The 14,327-nt window shown below is 47.7% G+C and overlaps 1 protein-coding gene across 2 annotated transcripts in view; it reads left to right on the top strand.

The window, feature by feature from the left end:
* The first annotated feature begins 6 nt into the window (after positions 1-6).
* The window catches only part of PUS10 (pseudouridine synthase 10), a 79,627-nt gene continuing 65,306 nt past the window's right edge, over positions 7-14,327 (top strand). Inside the window, exons 1-2 of one of the 2 annotated variants that reach the window (XM_074949518.1) lie at positions 7-337; positions 9,058-9,194. In XM_074949518.1, the coding sequence (XP_074805619.1) occupies positions 9,069-9,194 (126 nt within the window). In that variant the 5' untranslated portion in view covers positions 7-337; positions 9,058-9,068. The remainder of the gene's footprint in view (positions 338-9,057; positions 9,195-14,327) is intronic. The other variant, XM_074949517.1, reaches the window with a different exon arrangement.

Raw genomic sequence — 14,327 nt, 5'->3', positions numbered from 1 at the left:
CCGGGCGTGCGGATCGACGTCTCTGGCTGCCGTTGCTCCGGCCTCCCCCAGCTCGGCGGCTCGGCTGTCTTCGCGGTCCGGAGACCTTCCTCCCCCGGAGGAGGGCTAAGGGCCGCCGGCAGGATTGTCACCGGCGGGTGGAAACGGACACGCGATGCGGAAGAAGCGGCCGCTGCCTCCGCGGAGCCCGGCTGAGCGATGGCGGCGGGCCCGGAACCTTCCTGCCGGGACGCCTGTTTCCGGGGGGACGGGAATGCGCGCGCACGCTGCGCTCTCGGCGGCACGGAGTTCATGGTTCCCCCGGCTTCAAGAAAGGCTCCCGCTCCTCGCGCTGGAGGTAGGAGGCGCCCTTGGCCCCGGCGTAGGGTCCGTCGCTCCCGTGGCCGGCGCTCAGCCCTGTGCTGCTGAATGGGGAGGTCCTGCCCTGCGCGGTGCGGGGCCTTGGGGTGCGCTCCCGCTGGCGAGGGGCGCTGCGGGGCGCCCCTTGTGTGCCGCCAGCAGCGCTTCCGGGCGGGGGCCTGCAGCCCTGCCCGTAGGCTTGTCCTTCAGCGCCCGCCCCGGGATGGGCACGGCTTGCACTGCCTTCTGGTTGCGCGTACCGATCTTGTGCAGGGCGGGGTCGGGTTAATTCCCTATCGATACACTTATACGTGTGGTCACCCCCCGCCCCCCATGCCTACATACTCATCGAATGTTTAATTGTTAGGGTTTCCCCGTAATGTCTCCTCTTCGCATGAAAGAACTCCTAGTGTTCCCTCAAACGGGCGTGCAAATGTCCCCATATGCAGTTGAATGGGATGGATGCTGTCATAGATTCATAGACTTTAAGGTCAGAAGAGATACTCCTTGGGGAATTCTGCACCACGTGTATGTGCAGCTCTCCTCTCCCCCCGATTATTTTGTTTCCCAGCAAAATAATAGATTCTGATAGGGAAGCCGCCACAGGGCACCACTCCCTGGTAGCAGGCCTGAGCAGGCATGTAGGTTTGGGTGGGAACAACCAGGAGAGAGTAAATCACTGCTGGTGGGGGAAGCGGGACTGGGCGTGCATGTGAGACTCTTTCTCTCTTGCTCACTATCCTGGTGCAGAGGAGCAGGGCCCCAGGGTGTTTCTGGGGCAGGCCCAGCCCTTGCATTCTCCCGTTGGTTCGCCTGCCCTGCAGAGGTGTGAGGCTGACACAAGCAGCTGTGGGGAGCCTGAGCTGGGCTGGGGGGCATCTGTGCCCTCTGAGTTTTGGACCGTAGCTGCTTGCCATGCATGCTCTAGCCCCAGGCATAACTTTTACCTGCAGCATGATGCTGTCAGTTTCCCTTCTCCAGGAGCTAGCGTTTTCCGGCTCTGGCTCCCATGGTCAGGGCCTCTGAGGGTGGGGCAGGCAAGAAAGGGGTCAATCATGGTTGGAGAGGGGAGCACAGGGTCCCAGTTATGATGAGGGGGAAGAAGCAAAGGGTCCCCGGGGGTGGATGGGAAGAAGTAGAGGGTCCCCAGTGGTGGGGGCGGGTGTGTGTGTTGGAGCCTTGTGGGGACCAGTGGGGTGGGGAAGAGGAGTCAGTCTCCAGGGTAAGGGAGCAGTGATGGTATAGTGCTGTACCCTGACAGAAGAGGCAGTGAGTGTGTGAGGAGCAGCTGAGGGGAGCAATTCCTGGGGCAAGGATCCTGAAGGAGGGGGAACTGAAGAAGGGAGGGGGGTTAGGAGCAGCTAAGTGGGTCTTGGGGTCCATTTGTCCTCAGAGAAGCAAGGAGCACCCTCTCCTTTTCCTAGGAAGAGACTGGGGACAGATCCCACTAAACTAATGCATTCTCTCAACTGATTCATCTGCTCTCTGCCTTCCTCCCCATTTCTCCTACTTTACAGTAACTTGTACCTTGATCCTGCAGTGAGGATCCATGTGAGCACAGGGGTTTCTTTAACTCTCTACTCCTTGGTGAATCTTTGTTGTTGTCTGTATTGTTACGGATATACTTGCTGACAGGTATTTTGAAATAAATTACCAAAGTAATTGAAACTAGCATGATTATATTGTGTTATTTTGACAAATAAAATATGCAGAATTTTTAATTTTTTGGCGCACAATTCCCCCAGACGTAAAGGGACCATTGTGATAATCTAGTTTGACCCTCCTGCACGTTGCAGGCCACAGAACCTCACCCACCCACTCTTGTAAAAGACCTGTGACCTCTGGCTGAGTTACTGATGTCCTCAAATCATGATTTAAAGACTTCAAGTTACAGAGATTTGACCATTTATTCTAGTTTAAACCTGTAAGTGACCCAGGCCCCATGCTGCAGAGAAAGGCGAAACCCTCCCATGATCTCTGCCAATCTGAGCTGAGGGAAAATTCCCTCCTGACTCCAAATATGGCGATTAGTTAGACCCTGAGCATGGCAGCAAGACTTATCAGCCCGACACCTGGGAAAGAATTCTCTGTAGTAACTTAGGGCTTGTCTTCACTACTACACTAAATGGGTATTGCTGCAGTGCATCTGGTGAAGACGCATTATGTTGATAGGACAGCGCTCTCCCATCAACCTAATTACTCCACCTTAACAAAAGGCAGAAGCTGTGTCAGTGGGAGAGTGTCTCCTGCTGATATAGCATGGTGTAGACCGGGGCGGGCAAACTTTTTGGCCTGAGGGCCACACTGGATTTTCAAAATTGTATGGAGGGCCGGTTAGGGGAGGCTGTGTCTCCCCAAACAGCCAGGCATGGCCCGGCCCTCACCTCCTAGCCGACCCCCTCCCCCCCCAGTTTCTTGCCCCCTGACAACTCCCCCGGGATTCCTGCCCCATCCAACCCCTCCTGTCCCCTGCCGGCCCCACGGGACTCCTGCCCCATCCATCACCCCCTGCTCCCTGTCCCCTGGCCACCCCCGGATCCCCCACCCCTGACTGCCCCCTGCCGCCCCATCCACCCCCCGCATTCCTGACTGCCCCCCGGGACTCCTGCCCCCTCCAACCCCCCTGCTCCCCGCCCTCTGACCACCCTGACTCCATCCACACCCCTGACCACAGCCCCCGAACTCCCCTGCCCTGTATCCAACCCCTCCTGCCCCCTTCCTGTGCCGCCCAGAGCACTGGGTCAGGCCGCAGCTCTGCAACTGTGTTGCCCGTCCGCCCAAAGTGGCGGTGCGCTGAGGCAGCGGGGGAGGGGGAACAGCAGGGGAAGGGCCGGAGACTAACCTCCTGGGCCAGGAGCTCGGGGGCCAGGCAGGAGGGTCTCGCGGGCCGTAGTTTGCCCACCTCTGGTGTAGACACTGCTTTAAGTCGATGTAAGTTATGTGGCTCAGGTTTTTTCACACCCCTTAGGGACATCGCTTACATCGACTTAAGCGGTAGTATAGACAAGCCCTTAGAGCCCTCTTTATCTAGTGTCTCATCTCCAGCCATTGGGGATATTTGCTAATAGCAGTCACAGATGAACCACCTGCCAGTCTAGGCAGTCTCATCATACCGTCCTCTCCATAAATTTACCAATCTCAGTCTTGAAGTCAGTTAAGTTTTTCGCCCCCACTGCTTCCCCTGGAAGACTGTTCCAGAACTTCACTCCTCTGATGATTAGAAACCTTCATCTAATTTGAAACCTACACTTGTTGATGGCCAGTTAGTATCCATTTGTTCTAGTGCCAGCATTGGCCCTTAACTTAAATAAATACCAGGGAGGGAGAGGAATTATCCCCCTGATGTGTATATATAGAGAGCAATCATATCTCCCCTCAGCCTTTGTCTCATTAGGCTAAACAAGCTAAGCTCCTTGAGTCTTCTCTCGTAAGGTAGGTTTTACATTCCTCTGATTGTCGTATTAGCCCTTCTCTGCACTTGTTCCATTTTGAATTCATGTTTCTTAAACATGGCAGATCAGAATTGCACTTAGTATTTCAGATGAGGGCTCACTAGTGCCTGGTAGAATTGTAATCGCACTTCCTTATCTTTAGTGGAAATACCTTGCCTGATGCATCTAGGACTGCATTAGCCTTTTTCATGGCCACATCGTACTGGAGGCACACAGTCATTCTGTGATTAAGCAATACCCCCAGGTCTGTCTTTCTCTTCTGTCGGTTCCAACTGATACGTCCCCAAGCTTATAGAAAACATTCTTTTGGATAGTCCCTAAATGCATGATCTTACACTTTGCATTTTTTTAATTGCACCCATTTTTATTGCTCAAGGTCATCTAAATCTTCTTGTATGATATTCCGGTCCTCCTCCATATTGGCAATACCTCCCAACTCTGTGTCATCTGCAAATTTTATTAGCACATTCCCACTTTTTGTCTCAAGTCATTAATGAAAATGTTAAATAAGATTGGTCTCAAGACCGATCCCTGAGGAACTCCACTAGTAACTTCCCTCCAGCCTGATAGTTCACCTTTCAGTATCACCCGTTGTTGTTGCCTCTTTAACCAGTTCCTTATTAACTTTCAATTCTCATATTAATCCCCATGTTCTCCAATTTTCGCTAATAATTTCACAAGTGAAATAGTTTCAAATGCCTTACTGAAATCCAGGTAGATTAGGTCTACTGCACTGCTTTTGTCTAAAAAATCAGTTATCTTCTCAAAGATAGATATAAAGGTTGGACTAGCACGACCTATCTTTTGTAAAGCCATGTTGTATTTTACCCCGATTACTGTTTACCTTTACTATTTCTCTTTTAAAATTTGTTCTAAACCTTATGTATAACTGAAGTCAAACTAACGGGCCTGTAGTTTCCTAGATCACTTTTTTTCCTTTCTTAAAAATAGTTACTATATTAGCAGTTCATTAAGCTGTTTGAGTTTGACTTCCACCTTGGATGTGATAATTTCGACTTCCATATCCTCATTTTCATTAACCAGCCTGCCACTACCCCTAAGCTCCTTGTTTTCTTTATAAAAAATTAAGGCAAAGTATTCATTTAAGTCAGTGATATTCAGGTCTCAGTGATTCAGGAGCCAAATTAGTGATCGACATTACCCCAAATTAATTGTTTCATTTGCTATACTACTATTCATATTCAAACAGTATTCTCACAGCAAATAAGTTAATACTGTAGTGCAAGTTGATAACTTAATTGGTTAATAACATAGTAAAAGCATCTTGATTGGTTAATAGCTTAGATTGGTTAATTAAATCACTCAGTGTTTTAATATCCTACGGCAAAGAGCCACAGGAGACACATTAAAGAGCCACTTGCGAGCTGTGAGCCACAGTCTGAGTATCATTGGTTTAAATGTTGGGCCATGCCTAGGTTATCTTTAATCTCCACTCCATCCTCAATATTTAGCAGTCCCACTTCTTCTTTCCTTGTTTTCTTTTTATTTATATGGGTACAGAACCTTTTACTATGGATTTTAATTTCCTTTGCAAGGTCCAACTCTTTTTGGCAGTTCTCACTTTTTCCCTATACGATCGGACCTCCAAGAGGTAGCTTTTCTTGCTGATCCATCCCATCTTCCATTCCATGTAGGCTTTCTGCTGTCTCTTAATAATCTGTTTGAGAGTTAGCTCATCCAGTTTGGTCTACAACCCTTCCCTACAAATTTTTTCTCCTTGCTTGGGATGGAGACTTCACATAGATTCTTGAACTTTGACTTACAGTAACTCCAAGCCTCCTCCACCTTCAGATCATTGAGTTCTTCAGTTCAGTCCACTTCCCTACCTAATTCCCTTAATTTTTTAAAGTTTGCCCTTTTGCAGTTAAGGACCCTAGTTGCAGATCTAGTTTTGTGTATTCCTCAATTTAGTTTAAACTGAACTAGCTCATGATTGTTTGAACTAAAACGGCATCACTTCTTGTTGTTTCGGTGACTATTTGGTGAAGAAGTCTGCCAGCTATTACAGCCAGGATATCTGGGTCCTACCATTAATACTAGCACTTGTCCTTCAGCCTCTATTTCAGCTGTTACAGTAAGCACAATAATCCCAGGGATGGGTGGATTGAGGAAGAACCTTTCAAGTGTGGGTGGATTTCTGTGAGCACTATGAATTAGTGATTTGGAAAGAGGCCTATTTAGTCATTAAAATTTATTCATGTGCTGCTGTCACAGTCCTGCCCCAAGTCTCTCACACGTGTGTGCGTGTTTGAAAGATATCCTCTCGGTGAATTAAATGTAAATCTGCTCTCTGGGAATGGAATTTTGTGTGTCTTTCAGTTATTCATTTTTACCATCTTCCTCATCATTTGTTGTTTTTTAAATCCCCCATTTGAAATATTACAGCCTGAGACAGATGTTACCCTGACGAGTTGACTGAAGTTTCATGAAACAGAATTAAGTTAATAAATTAGATACTAAAAACTTTTATATACAAAAAAGACTAGGATCAAACTTAAAATTTGTAATTCTAGTTTTCTTTCAGACTGTATACTCTTTGCAGCAGGTACTGTATTTCCCTATGTGTCTGTATGCAGTGGTAAAAGTGCCACAGAAATGAAAGCAACATCATACCTGTCTGTCCCTGACCCTCATCTGTTAAGCCTCTTCAACCCCTCATTAATTCTATCCCTGGACCTGTTCTGCCCCAAGCTCTGCCAGTCCCCACATCAGTTGTGCGCCACCAGCCTCATCTCTGCTCTTCCTGCAGCTCCTCATGTTCTTCACCCTGCTCTCCTGGCCTGGGAGAGCTGCAGCAGGGAGGACTCTGCTTCCCATGCTAGGTGTTGCAGGGGGGAAGGAGCAGAGGAGCCCTATCCCATTGCTCAGAGGAGCCCTATCCCATTGCTCACAGGAGTGGAAGAGCAAGCAGAGCCACCCTGAGCCGCTGGGCTCTTTCTTACTGGAAGGTGCAGTGTTCTTTTTGTTTCCTGCAGCAGCTCCTATTGGCTGCTCTGCCCCCAGATGTGCCCCTCAGCGACTGAGCAAGAATTGTAGAAAATTTCTTTGTTGGGTCTGTGACACCTTTCAAACGGGCACATTCCAAACACTGTTTGTACAGCACCTAACACATTGGGGCCCTGACCATTACTGGGATATCCGGATGCCATTGTAATAGAAATAGTTACTCAAAGTTGATTGGGAGGCTTAGTACAATGACTTGGGGGGGCTCTAAAACTTAATGCATTTTTAAAGAAGAGTGATGAGAATTTCTTTTTCTTCCTTAGTGCCTCCTTTCTTCCTCAGGGCAGCTGCGGGGGGGTGGAGGCCTACTGTTGGTGATGGGTGGGCAGACTCAGTCTGGTGGTGTATCCCTACCTTATTTTGCTTGCATCTGTTGTGGGTGGAGGCCACACTGGCAGCTCAAAGAGAAGTGGCTGAGCTGGAGGCAGACAGCTTGTGGCTGGAATCTAATACTTATGCTTCCTTAGTAGCATAAGTGGACTCCTGGGTGCTCCTCTTCTATCAGGAATCTGACACTCCTCCCAAGTCCCTCAAAAACAGGGTTGGAGGGGGCACATACATTATTTTAGGGAAAAAAATAATTGAGACTTCCAGTTGTAGCCAGTTGGTTTAAGTTTTGAAGGCCAGCTCTGTGACTGGAAGTGCTAGAAAATGTCTTATAGTATTTAAAAAAAAAAATCTGGGGTGAGCAGTGATACTCAAGGAGTCCTAAAAACTGGGAAGGGGGCGGTAGGTGGCGAAGAACTACTGTTGGCTTTGTAGGCTTTAAAGGATAGAGAAACATATACTTGGCTCTCACTTTATGACCTCTGCCATTGTTGGGATTTGAACATGTGTAGGATTTCTTTTAATATGAATTTGTCCTTTGGGACACATTGTTCAAAGAAGTCTGCTTGTTCCTTGTCTCCACCCACAAGTATGTCAGCTAGTGTAATGCTCCATATATATAAGATGCGATAGGACTGGGTAGAAGTTTAACATGTTCAGTCAGAGGTTAGGGATCTTTTACAGGAGTGGGTGGGTGAGGTTCTGTGGCCTGCAATGTGCAGTAGGTCAGACTCAAACTTTAGCAACCCAAGGACCCCCATTTTGATTTAAAAATTTTCAGGGACCTCCGAACCCCCTGTTCAGCCCCAGGCCCTGCCCCCACTCCACCCCTTCCCCCAAACTCCACCCTGCCCAACCTCTTCCCGCCCCCCCCTCACTCCATTCCCCCTCCCTTCATGCTCGCTCTCCCCAACCTATTTCACTTTCGCCAGGTTGGGGCAGGGGGTTGGGGTGCAGGAGGGGGTGCAGGCTCTGGGAGGGAGTTTGGGTGTGGGAGTGGGTTTGGGCTCTGGGAGGGAGTGCAGGCTCTGGGAAGCGGGTGTGGGCTCTGGGAGAGAGTTTGGGTGTGAGAGGGGGTGCGGCTTGTGAAAGTGACTGGCACATCTCTCTTGTAGCGGCTCCTAGGCAAGGGGGTCTCTGCAGGTACTGCCCCTGCAGCTCCCATAGGCTGCAGTTCCCAGCCAATGAGAGCTGCGGAGTCAGAGCTAGGGGTGGGGCAGAGCCCAGAGACCTGCTTCGCCTGGGGCCACAGGGACGTGCTGGTGGCTTCCGGGAGCAGTGCAGAGCAAGGGCAGGCAGGGAGCCTGCCTTAGCCCCACTGCAATGCCAGACTAAAATCTACCAGTTTAGCTTCAGTAGCCTCCAGGAGATGAAGGGAGGGAGGAGGAGGAGTTGATCAGCGGGGTCCGCGGACTCCCTGGAATACCCTTGGGGACCCCCAGGGGTCCGCGGACCCCAGTTTGAAAAACGTTGAACTAGATGATCACAATGGACTCTTCTGACCTTAATGTCTGTGAGTCTGTGTATTTTCCCCCGAACAGCTATGACTACTGGCCTTCAGCAGCAGAGCTATTTTCTCTTGGGTCAATAATCCTGTGACTACAAATAATGAACAAGTGTAACGTGCAGAAATGGTCACTAGGAATAGGTTGACCTCACCAAGCAAATGATGCTTCTGACCTAAGCCAAAACTTCATTCAAGCATTATGAGAATTATAAACTGGTGCAATGACCCCGAATACTGTTCTGGTGTGTGAATCCTTGTACTGTTTGCACTAAACAATGTTTATTCCAGGGAGGGTTGGTTGGGGTATGATGCAGACACCTCTAACTTTGTTTTCTTCTATGCAGATTAGGTTTAGATGTGAAACATGAAAATCACTTACTAACCCTGTTTTATTTTATTTTTAATTAGGATGATCCAGAATGTTTGCACTGACAGAAAAGAACAGATCCATTGCTCAGCTATTACTGAATACTGGCACTTGCCCGCGATGTGTTTTCAGATTCTGCTGTGTGGGGTTAGAGGCATCTTACAGGCACCCATACAAGGTTTCCTCTTTTATTTTTAATTAAAACATATGAACATGAAAGTGTGTTTAAAAAACAACACCAACAAAAAGCTTTCTTTGGGATAGTTCCGACTTATTGAATCAATAGGTAGATCCTTACACAAGACACAAGATACTTACATGCCTGTGAGGAAGAGGCTTAGTGGAATAAATTATGAAAAATTAATACTACTAATCTTCTGATACTATGTAACTTTATTGATAGGCTATTCATCAGAATACTGTTGATATATTGTATAGTCAATTGCTTGACCACACTTTAGTATGTTATGAAATATACGCAAGAGACCAAATAACCAATATGAGTCAAGTTTATTGCTAAAAGTCAATAATAGTATAGTACAGGGAAAAAGGTTCAATACGATACCAGTTTCCAGGAAGTCATCTCATGCAGCCTTGGTAAATTCACTTTACATAAGTATTTCTCCATTACTAATCAAGAAAACCTATTAAATATTCTTTTAGTGATTTAAAGCATTATTTTTTACACTTAAATTGGGTACAAAACATTTCGTTGTAAATCGTTCTCTGTATGCATATATGTAAATTCAAGCTTATTGTCAAAGTCAGTAGATGGAAAAGTTCTTAAATGGAAATAGACTTAATGATATAGTGGTGTTCCCCAGGGGTCTGTTCTGGGACCAGTCCTATTCAACAGATTCAGAAATGATCTGGAAAAAGGGGTAAACAGTGAGGTGGCAAAATTTGCAGACGATGCAAAATTACTAAAGATAGTTAAGACCCAGGCAGACTGCGAAGAGCTGCAAAAAGATCTCTCAAAACTGGGTGACTGGGAAACAAAATGGCAGATGAAATTTAATGTTGATAAATGCAAAGTAATGCACATTGGAAAGCATAATCCCTACTATACATATAAAATGATGGGGTCTAAATTAGCTGTTACCCCTCAAGAAAGAGATCTTGAAATCATTGTGGATAGTTCTCTGAAAACATCCACTCAATGTGCAGCGGCAATCAAAAAAGCGAACAGAATGCTGGGAATAATTAAGAAAGGGATAGATAATAGGACAGAAGATATCACGTTGCCTCTATATAAATCCCTGGTATGCCCACATCTTGAATACTGTGTGCAGATGTGGTCACCCCATCTCAAAAAAGATATACTGGAATTGGAAAAGGTTCAGAATAGGGCAACAAAAATGATTAGGGGTATGGAACGTATGAGGCGAGATTATTAAGACTGGGACTTTTCAGCTTGGAAAAGAGACAGCTAAGGGGAGATCTGATTGAGGTCTATAAAATCATGACTGGTGTAGAGAAAGTAGATATGAGAAGTAGTAAAGAACACTACCTTAACACAAAAACTAGGGTTCACCAAATGAAATTAATAGTCAGCAGGTTTAAAACAAACAAAAGGAAGTATTTCTTCACACAGTGCACAGTCAACCTGTGGACCTCCTTGCTAGAAGATGTGAAGGCCAAGACCATAAGAGGGTTCAAAAAAGAACTATATAAATTCATGGAGGATAGGTCCATCAATGGCTATTAGCCAGGATGGGCAGGAATGGTGTCCCCAGCCTCTGTTTGCCAGAAGCTGGGAATGAGTGACAGGGGATGGATCACTTGATGATTACCTGTTCATTCCCTGGGGGGCACCTGGCACTGGCACTGTCGGAAAACAGGATACTGGGCTAGATGGACCTTTGGTCTGACCCAGTTGGGCCATTCTTATGACATATTAAATGACACAGCTGTTCCCATACCCACACCACTAAAATGCAGCCACCTCTTGGGTGGAAGGGGACCATTAACTGGCACACATCTTTTCTGTTCACAAAGACTAAAAGGATTTCAGTTTTTTTAAGTCTTACAAATGATCCCCTATATAATAACATGTATGGAACTCAGTTATCAAATTCAGAGGGATGATGGGCCTAGCTGCCTTTAGAGGATTTGAATTTGTAGTCCATGGGGTTATTGGGATTTCAGTATGATGCTTCAAACTCTAAACCAATGGTCTCCATCTTTTTAGCTTGAGGGCCAAATATTTTATTTCAAAAAGGTCAGTGGGCCATAATCAGTACTTTGGCACAAACAGAGTAGAACAGGCCAGAGGATCTGCCCCACTTAGGTAGCACAGAAAGAGCTTAGGTCTCCTGCTGAAGATACCACAAAGTAGTGCTCTAATTAGTGCAGGGGCAGAGAATCAGGGAGCTGTAACTAACTGTTAGTTCTCAGCTTCTCATTTCCACCTTCCTTGTGGGCTGCGCTGGGTGGCCGCATGTGGGCAGGGTGCTTATCCTTTGCAATACGCTCTCCTAGGCTCCTGCAGAACCAGTCAAACTCCTATGTTGCTCTTGCAGGGGTTCCTGTACGAAAGCAGGCAATGGAGTAGCTAGAAGTGCTCTCTCCTATTTTCTTGGCAATGCCATAGGTGGCCAGTTTGGGTGCTGCTGAGTACCTGCAGCAAGGAAGGGACAGCAACTGGTCAGAGTACCACTGGCTCATATCAGAGCTGCTGCAGGGGAAGCGATAGGAGGCAGCGCCCCTTACACACTCCTTTAATGATGGGGCTGATTGAGGAACTGTAGTTTCTTCTTCGAGAGATGTCCCTGGGGGTGCTCCGCTTCAGGTCAAGGTGCCTCCCAGCACCTTCGATCGGAGATTCTACAGCAGTACCCCTACGGGCTGTGCGCGCACTGTGCCTGCCTCTCGAGCGGTCAGCGTTCTAATAGCGCGTACACAGTCCGGGCTCCTCAGTTCCTTCTCTGCCATCCCCGGCTAGAGACAGAGTTCAGCAGTGCTCTTTGAGACCAGCTAGTTAGTTTGTTTCTCAGTTTAGTTAGATAAGTTACATTAGCTGTTACTTTTATTTCTTTAAACAAAACAACACCTCCGCAGTTTCGGACATGCCTGGCTCCCCAGGCTTCAAGAGATGCACCTCCTGTAAGGATGCCATCCCCATCTTGGACGGGCATTCACAGTGCGTACGCTGTTTGGGGGAGTCTCATGTACCCCCAAAATGTGTCTGCTGTAACAAATTGAAAGCGCAGACCCGCAAGGACAGGGAGCTCAGGCTTAAAATGCTGTTCCTGGAAAACTGCCTCAGACCTGCCTCTGACCCTGGCCAGCAAACCTCTGTGACACCCTCCAGAGGCAAAGGAAAAGAAAAAAAACAGACAGCTTCCTCTCCCCTCAGGAGTTGTTCCTTGGGAAAAAAGTTAAAACCGGTTCTCCAGTCTCCGCTGACTCCGGCTCTGCGGTTCAGCACCTTCCACAAGGCAGGCACCTCGGGCACTGACCGTGAGTCGGCTGCCCCACTACACTCTACCAAGGCTCAGGGCTTCCAGTTGCCCACCTCTTTCAGCTCTTCTACAGCCACCTTTGCCAGTACAGTGCTGAGAGCTACTACGGTGCCGAAAGCACAAGTGATGGCTGTGGCACCGTCCTTTGATCATGTGGTGCCACTTTTACAGCCGCCACTCTCAGCACCGAGCCTTCTGAGGTCTCCTGCCTCCCTTGCAGTGCCTACTTCAGGGGCTCCTGCTCTGTGGAGCCAGCTTGTGCCCCCGGGACACCCTTCGGTGCGCCAGTAGACGGCCTTCACCAGCTACACCGGCTCCGACTCCTGGTCACTCAGCTCCACCGCAGCTTTTACAGCCAGAGGATTTAAGGGTGTCCCATGCCCCTGACTCTCCTCTTCTCAGCACCAGCCTATCACTGAGACCTTTAGCACCCTACCTTCAGTACTCCCCTACCACTTCAAGCTCCTCCAATGAAGTGTGGGAGGATGAGGAAGAGGAATACGATGACCAGATGTTTTCTCTCAATACTCTCCCCAGAGTCAGTTACCTACATCTGGGAGATGCATTTCAGCATGATCTCCATATCCTCAAGGCTATCCACACTGGTATGGCAACCCCTGGATGGGACCACCTATGCTCCCCACCCCGGGGCAATGGCCACACTGGGGTCCATGGACCTACACCAGACCACACTCAGGTCTTCCACGGGCTGCCTGGAGGAAAGCTGTCAGACCCTCCCCACCGCCTGCTTACACTGAAACCTAGATAAGACCTAAAGTGGCCGCCACCCCTACAGAGGACACTGCCCCACACACCTCTTCTATAGTGATAACATCACAAGACACCATGATACCGCCACCACCTCCTGCTACTGATGAACTCGCTCACTTTCAAGAATTGTGTCACAGAGTAGCAGAAGAGCTCAGTATTACCCTGGAGGAGGTACCTGAAACACACCATGAGCTTACCGACATCCTGCAAGCTACGACCTCCTCCAAAATAGCCCAACCAATAAATGGGGCCATTATGGAACCTGCTAAAACTATTTGGCAGACCCCAGCTACAATAACACCCACTAGCAAGAGATTAGACCTAAAATATTTTGTTCCATCTAAGGGTTCTGAGTTTCCATTTACGCACCGCTCACCTAATTCTCTTGTGGTTGACAGGGCCAATCAGAAAAACAAATACCCAACACTTCCGCTCCACTCCATCAGACAAAGATAACAAGAGACTGGACTCCTTTGGCCGCAAAGTGTATTCTTCTTCCACTTTGCAATTAAGAGTAGCGAACTATGCGGTGCTGTCATAAGTATAAAGGGAAGGGTAACCTCCTTTCTGTATACAGTGCTATAAAATCCCTCCGGGCCAGAGGCAACATCCTGTTACCTGTAAAGGGTTAAGAAGCTCAGCTAACCTGGCTGGAACCTGACCCAAAGGACCAATAAGGGAACAAGATACTTTCAAATCTTGGGGGGGAGGAAAGGCTTTTGTTTGTGCTCTTTGTTTACGTGTTTGTTCTCTCTTGGGACTGAGAGAGGCCAGACAGAAATCCATCTTCTCCAACCCAGCCTAATCCAAGTCTCCAATATTGCAACCAGTATAGGTAAGCCAGGCAAGGCGGATTAGTTTATGTTTTGTTTTATGTGAATTTTCCCTGTGTTAAGAGGGAGGTTTATTCCTGTTTTCTGTAACTTTAAGGTTTTTCCCAGAGGGGGATCCTCTGTGTTTTGAATCTGAATACCCTGTAAAGTATTTTTCATCCTGATTTTACGGAGGTGATTCTTTTACCTTTTCTTTAATTAAAATTCTTCTTTTAAGAACCTGATTGCTTTTTCATTGTTCTT

This window comes from Natator depressus, chromosome 3, assembly GCF_965152275.1.
Source record: "Natator depressus isolate rNatDep1 chromosome 3, rNatDep2.hap1, whole genome shotgun sequence".
Lineage (NCBI taxonomy): Eukaryota > Metazoa > Chordata > Testudines > Cheloniidae > Natator > Natator depressus.
The sequence above is the reverse complement of the archived record's forward strand: the minus strand, read 5'-3'. Positions and strand labels throughout refer to the sequence as shown.